This window comes from Myxocyprinus asiaticus, chromosome 21 (genome assembly GCF_019703515.2).
Source record: "Myxocyprinus asiaticus isolate MX2 ecotype Aquarium Trade chromosome 21, UBuf_Myxa_2, whole genome shotgun sequence".
In the NCBI taxonomy this organism is placed as follows: Eukaryota; Metazoa; Chordata; class Actinopteri; order Cypriniformes; family Catostomidae; genus Myxocyprinus; species Myxocyprinus asiaticus.
This window is the reverse complement of record NC_059364.1, coordinates 28595683-28616372: the sequence shown is the minus strand read 5'-3', so window position 1 is coordinate 28616372 and position 20690 is coordinate 28595683. Positions and strand designations below refer to the sequence as shown.

General features: G+C 36.0%; 3 protein-coding genes across 5 annotated transcripts; 1 reads left to right on the top strand and 2 right to left on the bottom strand.

Moving 5' to 3' along the window:
- Positions 1-4339: 4339 nt before the first annotated feature.
- LOC127412348 (thioredoxin-dependent peroxide reductase, mitochondrial-like) lies at positions 4340-9923 on the bottom strand. The gene is made up of 7 exons (XM_051648626.1): positions 9785-9923; positions 9288-9405; positions 9003-9144; positions 5603-5738; positions 5217-5320; positions 4868-5033; positions 4340-4590 (listed from the first exon to the last, which is right to left on the bottom strand). The coding sequence occupies exons 1-7, from the start codon at positions 9821-9823 to the stop codon at positions 4540-4542; spliced, it is 756 nt and encodes a 251-aa protein (XP_051504586.1). The 5' UTR covers positions 9824-9923; the 3' UTR covers positions 4340-4539.
- A 205-nt stretch (positions 9924-10128) lies between these two features.
- sfxn4 (sideroflexin 4) lies at positions 10129-14444 on the top strand. The gene is made up of 14 exons (XM_051648621.1): positions 10129-10296; positions 10394-10459; positions 10720-10782; positions 10869-10895; positions 11609-11663; positions 11831-11856; positions 12014-12067; positions 12153-12215; positions 12353-12421; positions 12527-12617; positions 13470-13585; positions 13827-13912; positions 13992-14109; positions 14265-14444. Exons 1-14 carry the CDS (start codon positions 10258-10260, stop codon positions 14340-14342), a joined length of 951 nt encoding a protein of 316 aa, XP_051504581.1. The 5' UTR covers positions 10129-10257; the 3' UTR covers positions 14343-14444.
- Positions 14359-20278, bottom strand: LOC127412345 (DENN domain-containing protein 10-like). 3 transcript variants are annotated; one of them, XM_051648619.1, is made up of 10 exons: positions 20189-20278; positions 19440-19538; positions 19160-19356; positions 18842-18921; positions 18475-18623; positions 18273-18384; positions 17097-17197; positions 16869-16976; positions 16681-16775; positions 14359-16480 (listed from the first exon to the last, which is right to left on the bottom strand). In XM_051648619.1, the coding sequence occupies exons 2-10, from the start codon at positions 19477-19479 to the stop codon at positions 16313-16315; spliced, it is 1050 nt and encodes a 349-aa protein (XP_051504579.1). In that variant the 5' UTR covers positions 19480-19538; positions 20189-20278; the 3' UTR covers positions 14359-16312. The 3 variants fall into 3 exon arrangements, with proteins under 3 accessions (XP_051504579.1, XP_051504578.1, XP_051504580.1); XM_051648618.1 differs by lacking the exon at positions 20189-20278 and adding an exon at positions 19820-19972; XM_051648620.1 differs by lacking the exons at positions 18842-18921; positions 19440-19538; positions 20189-20278 and having other exon boundaries at positions 19160-19304.
- Between the last annotated feature and the right edge of the window lie 412 nt (positions 20279-20690).

Here is a 20690-nt window from a genome sequence, read left to right as displayed (position 1 = left end):
GTACATTATTCCAAACTTTTGGCTGTCAGTGTATATAAGAGTTAAACCAATATGATGAAGCAGTCAGGTTTGAGCTCTACTTTTTAAGGACATCTGTTTTTCTATAGTTTAGATCCACAGACCAGAGCAAAAAGCCTGGCACCTCAAAAACAGTTTGCTGTCCAGAACAGTTTATGGTTAGATTGATAATCTGAAATAATGTTTAGGTGGGATTGTTTTAATGGGTTGTGTGATGTGATATTCCTTTTTTTTTTTTTAATGAAGTCTGCTCGTAAATATAATATATGGAGGGGGTGACCATGTATATAACTTTAATAATGTAACTGTAGATCCCAAATGTATTTTTGGTTGTACAGATTTATTAAAGGGTGTTTTTTTTTTCTCTCTTTTATGGACAGCAAAAACGTTTTTTTTTTTTTTTTGAAGGTTGGGGTGGGCTTGGTGGAACAGTTACATCTTGCCTGACAATGCATGAATTTTTCAGCAAATCATAAGATTGGTTTCTGTTTATTTTTCATTATTACACCTTAGGTGACCCCCTATCACTGCCCTTGTTCATTATCCTGCATCTTGTAGAACAGTCTCAAAAATAAGTGCTTCATTGACTTTGTGCTGCTCATAGAGGATAGTCATCAGCTTTTTTTTTTTTTTTTTTATTTAAAGAGTTGAAAGGCTGTTCATTGTGTTGAAGAGCCAGCTCTCGTGCTTATTTTTGTATCCATGATCTGAACTCAAATTGTGACTGTCAGACACAATTAAGGCACACATGCTCTCTGCAGACATACTGTACAAAGTGAAGTTTTGTACACTTTACTGGATGTTCTCATGGCTACTAAGTGCAGAACACTTAGACCAAACTATTGTTCTTTTTTCTTATGTTCCATTGTGTAAATACGGTATGTACACTAAAAAAAGTTTGAGAAGTGACAGCCTTTTTCTAAACCTCATTACTCCCAGTTTAAAAGTTGATTTCTGGTTCTTCATTTCATGTTCCATGTGAAGTCTAAAAAGACATTTTAAACACAATATTAACTTGCTGTAAAAGGACAAAAAGAAATAAACATTGTTTTTGAGGTTATGTAGGCATGGTTCATGAAGGGAAGTTGTCATAATTAAACATTTCTGCCCAAGGACAGCTGAGTACTCAATGGGAACTTCGTTTTTGAGAATAATACACAATCAGTATGTAATTGATTGCACTTTCAGTCAATAGAATAAATAAATGGTGTGATGGCAGTTTCATCATTCTTCGACACGTTATGTATATTTTAAGGAAATGGTTTTAGAAATGAATACTACTTGGCTCAAAATAACTTGTTCATGTGTGATGTGATGTCTTGTGGTTAAGGATGAATCTAAAACTCTGGAATTATTGAGCTCAAAGTCTTTATCAACATTGTACCTCTCAGCAGGGAACTTAACTGCTGGCTTTGCTATGGGGAATGTCCCTCAAATACACTTGAATGTGTACTATAAAATAGGACTTTTCTACCACCAGGTAGCACAACCTCTTTTGTAACAAAAGCAAATTTAAAACTATCAAACAAATGTTGTACAGCACTCTTGCTGTTATAGATCACAATACTCTATTGTAAGAAAAGAAAAACTAATATCAGATATGGTTACAATTATATTGGTAATGGAAAAAGTAATAATAAGTCCAGTGCCGAAGACTGCTTTTTCTCGCATTACACCATATGCTAATCCTGGCAACATAATATTTCTGACAGTCTTAAGATTCACACTAGGTATGGCACATACTGTCCATATGCTTATTAAAGGGATAGTTCACCCAAATATTAAAATTCTCTCATCATTTAGTCACCCTCATGCCATCTCAGATGTGTATGAATTTCTTTCTTCAGCAGAATACAAAGAAAGATTTTAAGAAGACTATCTCGGCTCTGTAGGTCCATACAATGCAAGTGAATGGTGATCAGGCCTTTGAAGCTCCAAAAAGGAATCAGCATAAAAGTAATCCATATGACTCCAGTGGTTTAATCCATGTCTTCTGAAGCGATCCAGTTGGTTTTGGGTGAGAACAGACAAAAATATTACTCCTTTTTCATTGTACATTGTTCTTGTCATTAACTATGTTTCCATTCAAGGGTTTTTTTGCGACAAAACGTGTGGCACATCAAAAGTTTTACCGATATAGCTGATGGAAACGCAAATTATCGCTAAAATTTCACAAGTGTCGACATAATTCCGTTTAACTCGATACTTCATATGTTGCGAAAAACTGGTTTGGAAACACTTTTTGTCAAGAAAATTGGTAATAACACAAACATGTAGTGTCAAATGACAGAATTTACCCCAATCGTTAGCCTGTGTTAATCATGAGGACAAGGTATACATCCTTGAAAGCCAATTTATTGTACGTGAAGTATTACTCGCACTGTTATGGATTGGTCTTAACAGCATACCTGCACAGATCCGATGCTGCAAACACATCTGCGTAATGACACTTCCAGGAGTGCCAACACAAATATCTCGTATCATGCACATCGACAAGTGCAAGGAGAACAAATAAATGGCCACTGTTTGTGATTAATTTAATCGCGGTAGTCATCCGTTTATTTATTAAAGTTGCTTTTCCACACCATTCAAAATAATAGATAGTCATGGAATTAGCCCACAATACAAAAAAACATAATTTCTGTGCACAAAGATGTTTTAAATTAAAAATAAATACACAATACGAGGATAAAAGCATCAGTGTGTTTTCTTTGGAACACTAACATATAGCCCAATTCTATAAAATTATTGTTTAGATTACATTTGAAAAAATGCTGACAAAATTCCCTGTATTAAAATAAATTATCAAACGAATAAAGCATTAAATAAAAAACAAACAAAAAAACAACAAAAAAAAAGATTGTTCAAAATAGCCTATTAAATATCAGGAATGTATCATATATGTAAACCCTGAAATTACACCCAATCAATTTTTCTATAATAGCTGTGGACGCAGCATATAAACATTGATGGATGGTCCTTATACTAAGACAAAAGTTTTCCCCACTACTTGGTGCAGGTTGCCAGCTTGAACAGGGCCATGACGATTCGCTTTCGGGTCAGAACCAGTGGCAAACTGCGATAGGACCAATATTACAGTCAAATCAGAAGGGCAACAGCTCCCTTTTGATTGCACTTCCTCCTCTTCTGATTGCATTTATTTGTGAAATTACAATGACAGTAAGCTGGCTAATTTCAATGAATTGTCTCAATACTCTCCTCATTTGGGGGGTGAACATCTGGGAGGCAAAAGGTACACAATTAGCGATATACACACATTTCTGTATGGAAGCGGCTTAAGGGCAGATTTCTTTTGCGATAAACCAAAACTTATGCGACAAAGTGTTTTAAGCATGACGTCATCACACACACAATTTTTATCGATAAAAGGCCATTTGAATGGAAACAGGCAGAAGAAAGCAAATTTCGCAAACATTTTTTTTACGCATTTTCACTTTGTTTATAACAAAACAGTGCAAAAAGTGGATGGAAACTAGGTTATTAAAGTCTCTAGGCATAATTAGGATTTCAAGCTCGATTACACTTCCTAGTGTTTGACGCATATGCAGAGCGCTATATGGCGCTTTAGGACGTGTAACTGAGCTTGAAATATTGATCAACATTGAAAATACTGTCAAGATGTACAGTAAAAAAGGAGTTATGTTTTGGTCTGTTCTCACCCAAAACCAACTGGATCCCTTCAGAAGACATTGATTTAACCACTGGAGTCATATGGATTACTTTTATGCTGACTTTATCTTCTTTTTGGAGCTTCAACGGCAGGGGCGGACTGGGAAGAAAATTCAGCCCGGGATTTTACATAGAAACTGGCCCAAAAGTTGTTGGGAGGGGGGGCGTTGCTGTCCTTTTCTGCATATCGCTGCTCCCTTCCACATATCGCGGTGCCGTTTTGTGGCACATTCTGCATAACGAGGCGGCCCATGCAGCCCCAATTCACAGCCGGCCCGCTGGGAAAACGTCCTCGCAATGGCCAGTCCGCGCCTGTTCAATGGCCATTCACTTGCATTGTATGAACCTACAAAGCTGAGATATTCTTCTAAAAATCTTTGTTTGTGTTCAGCAGAAGAAAAAGTCATTCACATTTGGGATGGCATGATGGTGAGTAAATGATGAGAGAATTTTCATTTTTGGGTGAACTATTCCTTTAAGTAGGGGGACAATATTCTGACACTTATGTCAGGACATTTCATGTCATCTTTTCATCCAAAGAAAATAGTGGCTAACAAAAATACTTTGGTTTGGTATAAAAGCAAAGCCCTTTGATTAAGCATCTCCTATGGAAAAGTAACTCAAAGACAAATTCAACACATACTACACTTTTTTTATTTAGACAGCTTATTAAATACACAAATCAAAACAGATTCTACACCCTAATAACTGCCAATATGCTGAGATCTGTAAATAATTATCTTAAATTATTTTAGTGTGCATTACAGCGCAAGATGTTTCAGTTAACTGCTGAGATTTGCATGATCTGTTAGTACCAGTAGTTTTGGGTTTTCAGTTGACCTTCTCAAAGTATTCTTTTGAGGCCTCTGGAGTTGGCTTGATCTAAAACCAACAAAAAATGCTATTACACAAATGAGTCAAAACAGCAACAAGCCCTAAAAACATGACACAAGATATTTTTACAGGCCAAATACCGTCAGTTTACAACAACATTTTAATAACAAGATTTGACTTACGGTTTAAATCGTGGTTTAATTATAAATTGTAATATTTAAGTATATTAAATAGTATTTTAAATTTAGTAGACCTTCATGCACTGACCACTCATTATACACTGTGATCATTTCATGGCATTCCAGTAAAAGTTGTAAAAACGTACCGTGGGTGACTTTGGGGTCCAGCTTGCAGGACAGACTTCACCATGGGTTTCCACAAACTGGAAGGCCTTGACCAGACGGAGAGTTTCCTCAACAGAGCGCCCAACCGGCAGGTCATTAACACTCATGTGTTTGATCACTCCATTAGGATCAATGATGAAAAGACCCCTATAAAGTAATCATTATTAGGGGATGAATCAATTTCCCCTTAAAAAGCAAATTATCCAGTCTAGCAATGCATGAGAAGTAACTAACAGATCACAGGAATTAAAATAAAAGGTTTTGAAAATGTCCTAAATAATAAGTACATAAAATAAATGGCAGTACAAATTGCTTTTTAATTCATGCTACCTTAAAGCAATTCCAGGACCCTCCAACAAGACCCCATAGTCTCGGGACACTTGTTTTGTGAGGTCAGCCAACAGGGGAATGTGGATTTTCCCTAATCCTCCACTCTACAGGAAAAACAGAGTAATTAAAGTTCAGCTGCTGAGCTTAGCAGTTGGCATGGTTTAGGCATTTCTGTTGCAAGATTCAGATTGAATCCCTTGATCCTATTTAGAGAACTTAGAATGTTTTGAATATGTAGAACATAATGTGTAAAACTTATCTGCATGTTGCCCCCTGTACTACTTGGACAGTATCTAGTGTGCATTTTAAGACAACTAATCAATATGTAAAGTGAAGAGCAGGAGTGGTAGAGGAGGTGGAGTCTAAACCTGACCAGCAGCATATACCTTTCTCGGGGTGTTGGTCCAAGCCAGGTGGGTAAAGTGAGAGTCCACAGACACACCAACTACTTCACAGTTTATATCATGGAACTCATTGGCCTTGTCACTGAAGGCGATGATCTCTGTAGGGCATACAAATGTGCTGCCGAGTGGGCAGAAATGAAAAATTCACACAACTTCATTGCAACACATTCACTAATTTGTAACTATAATGCAAACTGTGTTCCAAAGAATGTTCTAGCTATAATGACACAATCCTAAACATGACTAAATGTTGTATTCCCAGCATACGCACACTTCATCCTTATGCTTACTACACGGCTCTCTGGAATACTTGATTCTGATAGGTCAATTACAGCATTCTGTGGTCAAATATTTTTGTGTAATGATTACTAAACTGTATAAGGGTCATTGACAAACAAAGCTGTCCGAGGTGAAAAAAGTGAGAAATCTTTTAAAGGGATAGTTCACCCCAAAATTCTCTCATCAATTAGTCATCCTCATGCCATCCCAGATGTGTATGACTTTCTTTCTTCTGCAGAACGCAAACGAAGATTTTTAGATGAATATTTAAGCTCTGTAGGTCCATGCAAGCGAATGTTGACCAGAACTTTGAAGCTCCAAAAAGCATATAAAGGCAGCATAAATGTAATCCACACGACTTCAGTCATTAAATCCATATCTTCAGAAGCGATATGATATGTCTGGGTGAGAAACAGATTAATATTTAAGTCCTTCTTTATCATAAATTCTCCTCCCTTACCAGTAGGTGGCGATATGCACAAAGAATGTGAATCACCAAAAACAAAAGAATGTGAAAGTGAAAGTAGAGATTTATAGTAAAAAAGCACTTACAGGTGCATCTCAATAAATTAGAATGTCGTGGAAAAGCTAATTTATTTCAGTAATTCAACTCAAATTGTGAAACTCGTGTATTAAATAAATTCAATGCACACAGACTTAAGTAGTTTAAGTCTTTGGTTCTTTTAATTGTGATGATTTTGCCTCACATTTAACAAAAACCCACCAATTCACTATCCCAAAAAATTAGAATATGGTGACATGCCAATCAGCTAATCAGCTCAAAACACCTGCAAAGGTTTCCTGAGCCTTCAAAATAGTCTCTCAGTTTGGTTCACTAGGCTACACAATCATGGGGAAGACTGCTGACCTGACAGTTGTCCAGAAGACAATCATTGACACCCTTCACAAGGAGGGTAAGCCACAAACATTCATTGCCAAAGAAGCTGGCTGTTCACAGAGTGCTGTATCCAAGCATGTTAACAGAAAGTTGAGTGGAAGGGAAAAAGTGTGGAAGAAAAAGATGCACAACCAGCCGAGAGAACCGCAGCCTTATGAGGATTGTCAAGCAAAATCGATTCAAGAATTTGGGTGAACTTCACAAGGAATGGACTGAGGCTGGGGTCAAGGCATCAAGAGCCACCACACACAGACGTGTCAAGGAATTTGGCTACAGTTGTCGTATTCCTCTTGTTAAGCCACTCCTGAACCACAGACAATGTCAGAGGCGTCTTACCTGGGCTAAGGAGAAGAAGAACTGGACTGTTGCCCAGTGGTCCAAAGTCCTCTTTTCAGATGAGAGCAAGTTCTGTATTTCATTTGGAAACCAAGGTCCTAGAGTCTGGAGGAAGGGTGGAGAAGCTCATAGCCCAAGTTGCTTGAAGTCCAGTGTTAAGTTTCCACAGTCTGTGATGATTTGGGGTGCAATGTCATCTGCTGGTGTTGGTCCATTGTGTTTTTTGAAAACCAAAGTCACTGCACCCGTTTACCATGAAATTTTGGAGCACTTCATGCTTCCTTCTGCTGACCAGCTTTTTAAAGATGCTGATTTCATTTTCCAGCAGGATTTGGCACCTGCCCACACTGCCAAAAGCACCAAAAATTGGTTAAATGACCATGGTGTTGGTGTGCTTGACTGGCCAGCAAACTCACCAGACCTGAACCCCATAGAGAATCTATACGGGTATTGTCAAGAGGAAAATGAGAAACAAGAGACCAAAATATGCAGATGAGCTGAAGGCCACTGTCAAAGAAACCTGGGCTTCCATACCACCTCAGCAGTGCCACAAACTGATCAGCCTCCAGTGCCACGCCGAATTGAGAGCAGTAATTAAAGCAAAAGGAGCCCCTACCAAGTATTGAGTACATATACATTAAATGAACATACTTTCCAGAAGGCCAATGATTCAGCTAAAAATGTTTTTTTTTGGTATTGGTCTTATGATGTATTCTAATTTTTTGAGATAGTGAATTGGTGGGTTTTTGTTAAATGTGAGCCAAAATCATCACAATTAAAAGAACCAAAGACTTAAACTACTTCAGTCTGTGTGCACTGAATTTATTTAATACACGAGTTTCACAATTTGAGTTGAATTACTGAAATAAATGAACTTTTCCACGACATTCTAATTTATTGAGATGCACCTGTATATAATGATCTGTTCTCACCCACACATATCATATCACTTCTGAAGAATTGGATTTAACCACTGGAGTCTTATGGATTATTTTGTGCAGCCTTTATGTGATTTTTGGATCTTCAAAGTTCTGGCCACCATTCACTTGCATTGTATGGACCTACAGAGCTGAAATATTCTTCTAAAAAAATGTGTTTGTGTTGAGCAGAGGAAGGAAAGTCATACACATCTGGGATGGCTTGAGGGTGAGTAAATTATGAGAGAATTTTTATTTTTGGGTGAACTATCCCTTTAACAATCTAGTTTAAAACATGTGTCAAGTTTGTGGATATGTAATCTTTTAAGTTATATATAATGTCAAAATATTGATAATGATGACAAAAAGAATGATTTTTAAAAACTTCACACATAGTCATGAGAGTCTAAAGGGTTCTGTTTGTTGTTTTTTGTCACATGACAACAAATTGGCTACCTACATGTTGGTAACACCACATGACTATGGTGGACAAAGGATTTGTTCATTTGATCCTAATCATGTTTTAAAAAAAAAAATGGTTTCATTACTAATTTTTTAAAGAAATAATAATAAAATATTATTATGCACTACTAATGCCAACATTTTTTTTTTCAAGAATTTCAGCTTTTAATTCGATTTTTTATTGTCTCCGGATGGTTACAACACATGACATTTTTTACTTTAAGCCCCAGACAGAAAAAAAGAAAAAGAAAAAAAAGACCAAAATGACTTTGAACTCAATAATTGAAAACATGTTCATCATTATGTGTATTCAAGTAATTGTTTTGTGTGAATTACATTTGTAATGTACTTTTGAATAATTTAATAGATCTGGACAAAAAAATAAAATAAATAATAATAATAATAATAATTTACCCATAATTGACCATTGTCAAAGTTCAGAACAGACTGCATTATAAAGAAAATGAACAATTACCAACAAATAACTTACAAATCTAGTGGGTAAAAGAAAAGGACAAGGTATTTGCCCTTGAAATCTTCTAGGCTTATTTCCTTGAACTCTCCATTAAGAACAGCCGTGCCTTTGAAGTGTGGTGCTGACTGAGTGACTGCTGGAGCCCATCTAGTAGCACCTGATATTTACAACCATAAACAATGGAGGTATAATGCAGATATCATTTTCAATGCACTGGCAAAAAGGTTTGCAACAACTGATTTTAGTTTCATTCTTTTGTTTAATAAATGCGGACGTCTCATGACTCTTCTTAATACTTACTTATTGAGAAGAGAGCTTTTTGTGCAGCAATGCAGGGAAGCATACGTGGAGCCCTGATCACTGATGCTCCATTGTGAAGAGCGAAGGCTTTCAGTCCATTAAATGAAACACTTCTTGCCTGTTGTGCAAAGGACGTCATAAAGAGCCCTGGTTATCGCTTCTAAACAGATAGCGCCCTTAGTAACATCGTGCACACTGTAAAAATGACTCAAAGAAAACAAACACACTGAATATGTGTGCTCAGTTATTCATAACAAAAAGGTCTGCATTATACATGCGTAACAAGTGTTTATAAAAAACACCTGTCATTATTGTGCACAGCTTCTGACAGTTCATTTGTCAGTACACGTTATATAATAGGTAGAAAGGTTAAATACCGCGAAACGTGTCTACAAATTGAACAACGACTAAGCGATTCTAACCTAAACAAATTGCACTTGAGTGTAAATAAAAAAAATAATCACAGTAACATTTCGCCACTAAAACGTGAAACTTACAGAAGTCCCGAGAAGTCTCCCGACGATGGAGGTTGCCATATTGCCAATTTGCTCAATGTGTGAAAATCACCCCGAGAGCATCAAAGCTGCGCACTATTTTCCCATTTGTTGCGCAGCGCGCCAAAAATGTAAATTTAACAGAAAAAAGCATTTGTATATAATTTATTGTGCACAAAAATTAAGGATTAAAAATCATATTATCCCTACTACTCTTACTACTTCAGCCATACTGTATATGTCTATGGCAGAAATAGTAAGAGTATTATGGTAGTATGCCATTCTTTACTCGACCATACAGATAATCTTTTTCCTGCTTGACTGTCATTGGATGCTGCCTGTGCGCATGCGATATGCGGAAGAGTTGCAGACACAAGCATGTCTGCGTGACCTTCTATAAACCTCTTTATCACAATAAACAGACGAAATTGAATTGGTGATGATCTTTTTCGAAGAGCATTCATTAAAAAGCTAAAATGGACCCCAACTTGCAGTACTGGCAAAGCAATGGAAAGGTACTTGGTACCTGCACTTGGTGTCAGATTTTAATGTATATTTGTGTTCTTTATAAAAATGATAGAAATGACATAAAATAATTGCATCTCTTTGCAGTCTTTTGTGAGCCGACTGCGTCTCTGGTTCAATATCCTCGACCCCAGTTCTATATTGTCATCAGAGGTAAGTAGCACACAATGCTCCATCAGCCTGTTGTTTACTATTGCTCATAACATTAATCATCCTAATGTAGCAAATTGCTTAATTTGCCAGTCAGTCATGCTTTCCTATAACAAGCCTATATTAACAGTAACACATCCATGACACAGGATGTATAGTAAGTAGCTACTGTGTGATATGTCCCTTAATCCTGATTCTGTTTCACACTTTTAAACGAATTAAAGCAAAAAGAGAACAAAATATGCTCTTTCTTTCTTTCTTAGGCTGAAATTGTGCAGGCCCGCACTCTTCTTCAGAATCAAGGAAATCAGCAGACAAATGGAAAAGTAGGTTAATCAATATGCATAACAACCATTTAATTTAACACATTTTTTTCAAAAACGTTAAAAATTATTCTTTTCTCTCTCTTTAGGTTACTAATGCCTGGTTACTGTCTCTTGTAAGTTAGAATGAATTAAAATTTTCCAAGTGAGCAATTCATATTTATGACCTACACAGCTTTCAAAACAAATGAAAAACATAAACAGTACTGTGCAAAAGTTTTAGGCACACGTGAAACATGTTGCATAGTGAGGATGTCTTCAAAAATAATGCTATAAATATTTTTCATATATCAATTAATGTCATACAAAATCCAGTAAACATAAATAAAAGCTAAATCAATATTCAGTGTGACCACCTTTGCCTTTAAAACAGCACCAATTCCCCTAGGTACACCTGGACACAGTTTTTCTTGGTTGTTAGCAGATAGGATGTTCCAAGCTTCTTGTAGAATTCACCACAGTTCTTCTATCTATTTAGGTTGTCTCAATTGCTTCTGTCTCTTCATGTAATCGCAGACTGACTCGATGTTCAGTGGGGGGTCTCTGTGGGGGCCATGCCATCTGTTGCAGGGCTCCCTGTTCTTCTATTCTAATCTTTTCTATTTGCAAAAGTAATGTTTGAGAGTCTAACATTTATATTTCCTCTTGACACACTAAAGCTGAAGATATAAATAAACATCTTAAGACAAACGTTTGTGTGAAACATCTTATGTGCCTAAGACTTTTGCACAGTACTGTACATCCTAGTAAGATTCATGATTGGCAGCTCAAATGAGGTATTACTGTTTTATGTTAAACTTAAAATGCTGTTATTTATTGGCATTTCTAGTCATCTGTCCATTCTGATACTGGAGCAGCAATTTCACCATTATTTCGTTCACAAGGTAACAAACTTGAGGGTTTGTCTTTATGTTCAATTCCTGAAATGTAACATATTCTTTATGTACACGGTTAAGGATATCATTTACCAGTATGTGAAACAATTTGCATTCTTTTGAATTAAAACATTTATTTTGTTCTCTGATGACATCATAATTCATTTCTTTTCCAGTTTTTCTACCTGTATCGGCTCCTTTGGTGAGTTCTGATATTCAAAATGTGCTTACGTTATGCTTTCAATGTGCTAGCAACAGGTTGGGAGTTGATGAACTATTGAAAAATTTGTATTTGGAAAGAGTTTTTTTATAATAATTTTCAATGAAGATTTCCCACATATTTCTAACTCTTCCTACAGATTGTTGCAAGTTTAATACCCCACAAAGGAGTTAAGCCTGCATTGTTCTGGCAGGTTAGTACATTCTTCATCTATGTCTTTTCTTGTCTGATAAATTACAAGTATTTGTTACAGAATGTTCAACTTTGTTTTGCCACAGTTTTTGCTACAGAGTTACTCTGCAGGATTCAACCATTGTAACAGAAATGCAACTGTGACTAAGGTAAACAAATTAAATTGTGTAATGTAAATGTATTATTTACAAAACTGTCTTTGTGAGGTTTAGCTATCTAAATAGACCATGATCTTTTTACTTAACTAAATTTGACACAATTTGACTACGTCCCCATTTTTGCTTAGGACAACAAAACATCAATGAAGCAGTCTATTCTTATTGTTGGAACAGTTTCCTACTCAACATTCGCAGGGGTAATTGGGATTTATGTCCTGGTTTTTCCACTTGAAAACCATATACATTCATCTTTCTGATGATTTTGTGTTTGGATTATTGTTAAGCAGATGATCTTTTTTCAGGCTCTTCCTCAGATTATACTCCAGCGTTTTAGACTAATCAGTTCTGTGGCTGAGACCTTTTGTAGATCATTGTTACCTATTCCACTTTCAGGTAAGAACACCAGTAATACACTACGTTAAAGTGCGTTTATATTGTTACTCCTTTTCATACATACTTATCTACAATGTGTGGTTCTACCATTAAATTGTATTAAGTAGTCTTACTTGCTTAGTAAGTGTTAGTACCTGGAAAATAAACTCCAGCTAATGTCTGTAAGTAATAAAATGATATATATATATATATATATCTCACTATTTAAATATAAAACAAACTATATATGGCATTATTTTTGGAGACATCCTTACTATGCAACATTATACAAAACACAAAACTTTTACACAGTACTATAGTACTGTGCAAAAGTTGTGTTTTGTATAATGTTGCATAGTAAGGATGTCTCCAAAAATAATGCCATAAGTAGTTTTCATTTATCAACTAACATCATAAAAAGTCCAGTAAACATAAAAAAAAGCTAAATCAATATTTGGTGTGACCACCTTTGCCTTCAAAACAGCACCAATTCTCGTAGGTACATCTGGACAGTTTTACCTGGTTGTTGGCAGATAGGATGTTCCAAGCTTCTTGGAGAATTTGCCACAGTTCTTCTATCTATTTAGGTTGTCTCAATTGCTTCTGTCTCTTCATGTAATCCCAGACTGACTCAATGTTCAGTGGGGGGCTTTGTGGAGGCCATGCCATCTGTTGCAGGGCTCCCTGTTCTTCTATTCTGTTCTATTCTATTCGAAAAAGGAATGTTTTGGAGTCTAAATTTACATTTCCTATTGACACAGTAAAGCTCAAGATATAAATAACCATCTTTAGACAAATGTTTTTCGTGAAACATCTTGTGTGCCTAAGAATTTTGCACAGTACTATATGCTGTATATATGTATATTTTTCTAGCTTGTCTAGCTGCATTCAGTGTAATCGTGGTGAGAAGTGAAGAATCAGAAAATGGAATACGGGTGTTTGATTCCAATGGGAATGCTGTTGGAGTCTCAAAAGAAGCTGGTTCCAAGGTGAGACTGCAAGTAAAGCATGTCAGCAAAACTGTATTGACATTCTGTGCTTCTGAATTTGGGCCACAATAGATGAGGGTTTTATTGCACTGTTCTGTTGCTTTACCTGATTTTGTATTTTTTTTTTTTTTTTTTTTACTTTTCTGTAAACCTCACATGTGATTATGTTGAAGCCTTTGGTCAAATCAGTTTTTTTTTTTTAGCTAATTTAATGTTTTCCACCATCATCTGTTGGTTTTAGGCTGTAAAGGAGACCGCAATCTCGAGAGCGACTCTCTTTGGCACCACTGCAGCTGTTCCCAGTCTACTGCTAGCCCTCCTCAAAAGGTACTAACCCTCCATTTCCCAATTATTAAAAGTTGAAGTGTTGGTAATGAAAATGTAAACTCTGCTGTCAATGTCTCAGGGCAAAGTTTGTCCAGAGGAACCCAATGATAATTGCCCCTGTACGACACATCAGTACTGCCATTGTTTTTGGTCTGATGATTCCTGTGTCCTTCAGTCTGTTTCCACAGCTTGGCAAGGTAAGATACAATGGAAAATGAATAAATAAATCCTTGTTGGTAGTGCTGATCCGCAGTTTTGTAGATACAATTTGTAGTATTTGGATGTCAAAAAAATTATCCATTACCAATACAAGAACAAAATTCAGATAAGTACACTATCCCTCTTTTTGCAGATTAAGAAGGAGCATTTGGAAGAGGAGTTTCAGTCACTTGCCAGTAACGAGGAACTGTTTTACCACAGAGGACTCTGATATTGTAATTGCAAACTTCTTGATGGTGACTTTTATTGACAGATTTGCTCACACAAAATGACAATAAAAGCAATACAGTACACTAAGTCAACTGCATTTCAAGATTGTGGTCAATAGAATAATTTTATGCTCGATAAGAACATTTGTTAGGTTTTGAATTAATGATAAATTAATAACTGCATTTCAGGCTAAAAGGGTTTGGCACTGCATTGAAAATGAAATTTACCAAAAACTGCTAATGCATTTATACATTATTCCCCCTGCCTCAGATTATGTCATCAATAAAATTCCAGTTGCAACTCATTCTGTATATAAACATTTTTTGTATAATTAGTAATAGCATATACATTTAACAAAATATAACAAAATTAAAAACAATAGCTGAGAAAACAGCATTTTTGACTTTTCTATCTAAAGGATTAGGACGATTAAGGAATTAAAGAGAAGTACAGCTTGATCATCCTGTTTTTTAGGATATATTGCACACATATAACCTTTCATGATCAATTTAGGCAGAGAGAATAGCCTTTCATAACAAGGGGTTTTGAGATTAAATCTCCAAAAATATAAAGAAATGAAAACTTGGAACCAAGTTCCACTTCATGAGTATAGACCTTTCTATCTACATATAATCAGTATACAATCAAAAACAAAGTACACTAACGTGAATAGCCTATAGATTGTTAATTAACATTAGAACTTTAAGAATAGGTTTTGGCACTATTCAGTAATACTAGTTGTCTAGTTCAGTAATACTTTCTCATTTCATTACATTCTGAATTTAACTGGGTCTTAGAGCTACTCGGATTACTGCTATTCTTAAAGTTTTTACGGATGCAAGTTCCCATCCCATACAAAAAAAATGCCTTTAATTAAGACAAAAATTAGGCAACCATCTGACTTTTTTTGCATTGATGTGCAACCGTGAAATCTTCTGAAAGTTCAAACAAAAAAGATCATGAAAAAACTTGGTTACAAAAAACTCAGAAATGCTTGCAAAGGAAGTGTCTAAGTCATTCCTTGGCTCAAGATCCAAATACTAAAGGATTGATTATGAAACGTTTATCTAAAACCTGTGTTATCACTTAAAAACATGTAACGTCCAATGTTTTATCAAATTTCTTAATTATACACACGAGGAGGTCATGTATAGCAATCTTCTATATATCTTTATATGAAATACAGTACTGTGCAAAAGTTTTAGGCACTTGGGGAAAATGTTGCATAGTGAGGATGTCTTCAAAAATAATGCCATAAATAGTTTTCTTTGATCAATTAACGTCATACAAAGTGCAGTAAACATAAAAAGAAAAATAAATTAAAAAAAAAGCTGAATCAATATTCAGTGTGACCACCTTTGCCTTCAAAACAGCACCAATTCTCCTAGTGTCACCTGGACACAGTTTTTCTTGGTTGTTGGCAGACAGGATGTTCCAAACTTCTTGGAGAATTCACCACAGTTCTTCTATCTATTTCAGTCTCAATTGCTTCTGTCTCTTCATGTAATCCCAGACTGACTCGATGTTCAGTGGGGGACTTTGTGGAGGCCATGACATCTGTTGCAGGGCTCCCTGTTCTTCTATTCTATTCTATTCGAAAAATAAATGTTTGGGAGTCTAAAATGTATATTTCCTATTTACACACTAAAGCTGAAAAAATAAATAACCATCTTAAGACAAATGTTTTTGTGAAGCATCTTATGTGCCTAAGACTTTTGCACAGTTCTGTGTGTGTATATATTATATATCTATATCTATATATATATCTATATATATATATATATATATATATATATATATATATATATATATATATATATATATAAAACATCTTTATATTCCAATATAACTCTTGCACCATCACAGCCCCAAATAAAATCTCTAAACAGAGATTTTGTTTTTCAAATAAAACTAATGGTAAGTTTCTCTCTGACTGATTACTGAGGCATGTCAATGGGATGCACTGATTGGTCAGATCTTCAGGAGTTGCTCAGCTGCAGCTAAGTGGAAGAGGAAGTTTTCAGTAGCTGGAGGGTAGTGCTGTTGCTTCAGAGTCTCCAAAGTCAGTTTAGAGTTCATTGCTTCATCAGCAAGAGACATCAGGTTACTGAGGATCTCCTTAGTTTTTACTGAAATATCCTGAAGACGAATTTATATGTGAAAAAAAATATATAAAATTTAAAAAAAAAAATGCAACATTTAACAATCAATAAGAATTTACTTTGGGGGAAATAAAAAGTCTAGGAAAATCTAAATGCTTCAGAGTAGGCCATGCATCATTGATCATATGATATTAATGATACTTTTAATGACCCTCCTTGTTCCTACTCAAAACTCACCTTAATAACCTGTGCATCTGTGCGATCAGCGTTGTCTGCGGCCTGGACAATGAAGTGGCCAATCTCTTTATGGAGTTTTCCCATAGCCATTGCCTCTGAAAAAACATAAGGCATAATGAGAGGTACTTAATTTACATCAAACCAACAGTCATTCACTCCCACTCAAAATGTAAAGTTGAAACGCTAACCTTTGGCATTTTGTGATATAGTGATCTCACAGTCTGGAAGATTAACACACACATCAAACAGGTCTGATCGGTCTCGAACTTCAGGATCCACAAACCCCGCAACATACCCTACAGAGATAGGGAATGAGGAGATTCATTATAAAATGCATTTTCTCTGTAGTTTCTCCCAAAACCGTTTCCCAATGAAACCCAGTAGTGCCTAATGGGAAAATTACTTTTTATTAATACCTGTACACAGCTTGAGGTTTTCCAGTTCATTATCATCCAGGTGAACAAAAGGGTGGAGTATGGACCAGTCTTTCCTATGCCACACGAGGCCAGGAAGTGCTCTGGGTTAAAGGAAAAAAAACATGTTACCACTTCCAGCCTTTTTAATGCATAACTATAACTATAACCATAAACCAGGGCTATTCAACTTCATTGACAAGTGGGCCACATGGAAACAATCTTCGGGGCATGCAGGCCAAGCCAGAATATTTTGTTAACGAAAAGCTTCTATCATATATATATAGCCTATAATCTTTGTTCACTGTATAAATAAAACATCTGTGTTTATGCTGTAGCTTTAGTTTTTTTCTCATGAGAACATTTTTCCAGCAGTAAATTCTGAGAGAGAAAATCAGCTAAAACGTACTTTCAAATTGTCCATAACAGAGTATATCAGACTGATACTAAACATTTTTACTGAACAATAACTGAAGTTTGTTGCATTGATGCAATGATTTAAACTTTTGACTTTTCAAATCAAATGTTTTCTTGACTAAATTAAATAGAACTTTAATGGTTCTCTGAACTCAGTCATCCATGATTATAGTTCATTAATCTTGCAATTCTGTCGAAATGACGGATAATGATTATTTGTAGTGCAACCTCTGAAAGCGTCTAAAAATGCGGCGCTCCTGCACAAGACACTGTAAAAAACATTGAGACATGGTGCGACATCCGTCTAGTGCACGTTTACATAGGAAAACAACTGAAAAACAGCTTGAACTGACACAAAATGCATTTGGTGTGAACAGTCCCTAAGACAACTGACAACCTCACGCAGGCCACTGAAAATTTCAAACATGCTGGATTTGGCTCTTGGGCCGCCAGATGAATAAACCCTTGACAAATCTTCTCTTTGTTACATTACCACAGGACATAAAGGTTAATATACTTCATATTTTTCAATTAATGGTTGCTATGGTGACATCTCAGCGCTGAATGATGAATTAGACCTAGATAATACAGATTATGAACACGGCTACTTCCATCAACTCCTGCCTACCAAAATGGCCTTGAGAAAGTCAGCAGGCAGAGTAACCGCAAGAGTGCGGCAAGCTGCTTTAGATAAAAATGTACACTAAATGACAGGTCAGCAAATAAGCAAACTGTTGAACATTAATGAGCATTTCCACTTACCTTGTAAACTCCAGCAGTGCCTCAATATGTGGGTGATAAACCACCACTCTTTTCTTCAGCATTAGTGCTGTGTAAAGGATGATAATCTCCATACCAAACTGAGACACAATATCTAAAATAACAAAGTTTAGACATCCCATGAGGTCTTAAAAACTAGCATGTTATACAGAATCTAAATGTTAATTTTCTAAGGTTACCTGACCTTTTATGGAGCCAGCCAAGTAGGCTTTCCTGACATCATAATCTTTGATAAGGAAGGAGCCATTCTCATCACTCTGGCATATGCCTTTGGTCAGAACAGCAATGTAGCCTTCCATCATCTTCACAGGACTTCCATGTTTCATATACGTCCTGAACAAAACATTTTGTTACAGATGCAACATCACACACATGCAGCAACTGAATGTATATCCTTAGAAATGCCACAAAACTGTCATGTTAATTGTTATATGTAACATTAATGCTGAAACGCTTTGAATTATTTACTGTAGACTCAACACAGCAAACAAATATGCACTCAAGTGGGAACCTCCACTAACTGATTTTCACTTGGGACAAATTAAACCTACCTGCACAGAACTCTACTGAATGCAGCATATTTTTCAGGGTTAAAGTCCTTAGCTGTGACAACTATTGAAAAATGTGTCACCTGAGAATAAAATTGAATTGTCAGTAAGCTAACATAGTTCTGATCAAATATATAGATGAAAACTAGAAATTATTACAATCCATCTACAAAGTATATCATACGATAAGACCAAAACCACATAAGGAGATATCAAAACAGTTGTCAGATTCATCCAAGTTATAACTGTAAGGTACGAGTAGCTGTAAACTTTAAGGATGGTTGTTTTGTCTTAACTATAAAGCGGATGACATTCTTGTACCTTTTTCAGTGCAGTGGGTTCCTGAACCTCTACAGTGCTGATGTAGTACCAGATTCTGCAGTACTGACCGAACACAAACGTGTGCAGCACCTGATTGTCCCAAGTCAAGCAACATTTTCTTATCAGAAGCTCTCGCAGATCTGCATTGATGGAGGGATAGCACCAAACCCAAAGGGTGTCTGCATTCACATCTCTCTCTGTGTATAAGGACAATTCCAATTACTGACAAAATCATAGTTATTCTACTCATTATACATCAAATATAGCGTTTTGATCTTACCAATAAGTCCAAGACTCAGCATAAGCTCAGACGTAGCCATATTTCATTCCTCGCCCACGTGAGTTGAATAATTTCGGAACAGTGTAGAATGGGACTCGTCTAGTCAGCACAGAAAGACACAACCCATCGTCGAATAAGTCTGGACAATTTATATAAGTGAACATGAAAATGATAACGCACAGACGTGACACGGTTCTTGTTGCAAAGTAGAAGTTTAACACAGTGAATCCAGCTGAAGTTTGCTTCTTTAGACTCTAGCGTTATTCGTGTTGCTAATTATCAAATTGTCAATCAGTTCTTCAATACACTTGAAATATTTCCCTTGAGTAGGTGTAACAAAGGAAAAAGCTGAAAAAACAAACAAACAAACAGAGACATACAACTAAATTGTATCACATAGGAGTCCACTACTGGTCAAGTGATCAACAAGCTTCTTCCGGATTATGTGTGTTCAACCAGATATTATTCAGCAGAGACGAGGTCTCTTCTATTGAAATGAATGGGAGAAATTGGAACACTCAACCAAGGAGCTCTGAGCGGTCAACGGATGTAGAAAGGAAGTCCTGCCTTACAGTTAAAAGAGCCAATCACCTTTTAGTTACAGACAACGCATGCGCATTAGCTATACAAACCGGGAAAATTGCGTATTTTAGCGTAATATGAGGTAAAGAAGCACAATTTATGATTCCAGTATTATCAAATTGTATTGCTGATTTGAAATACGTTCTTTGATCGTAATCTTGACCAACCGTTTTGGAGATTTCGGTGTTCCCCCAATTCAAGTAGATAGGAGCTGCACTGGCATGACTGGAAATAGCCTCCCGAGAGCGTTCCAGAGATGGCCGACAGTGGACTGACTCTCTGAAGTTTGGCTAAAGTAAATGTCTAAAGTTTGATTTTGAGGTAGTTTGATCTAGTATTTAATAAAAAAAAATTAAAAAATGATGAATATGTTAATGTTGCAAATGTATGTAGCTAATCGCAATCCCTGAAATTAAATTTAGACAAATTACTTATTTATCATTTTCAGTTTTGCTCAAAGTGGTTAAATCAAACTGTCCAAGTGAAAGGATCGTATGTGGGGTAAAAAGCCCCCCTGTTGCAGGGGCTAAATAAAACATTGTTTTTCTTAAGTGGGGCGAACAGTTTGTTATGAAAAAGGTTTAAAGTGTGCTCACATTGACTGATCCAATCACAATGGATATTAATTTGTTTATAGAATACTTAAGGTTATGAAATGCCAAAAGTGAT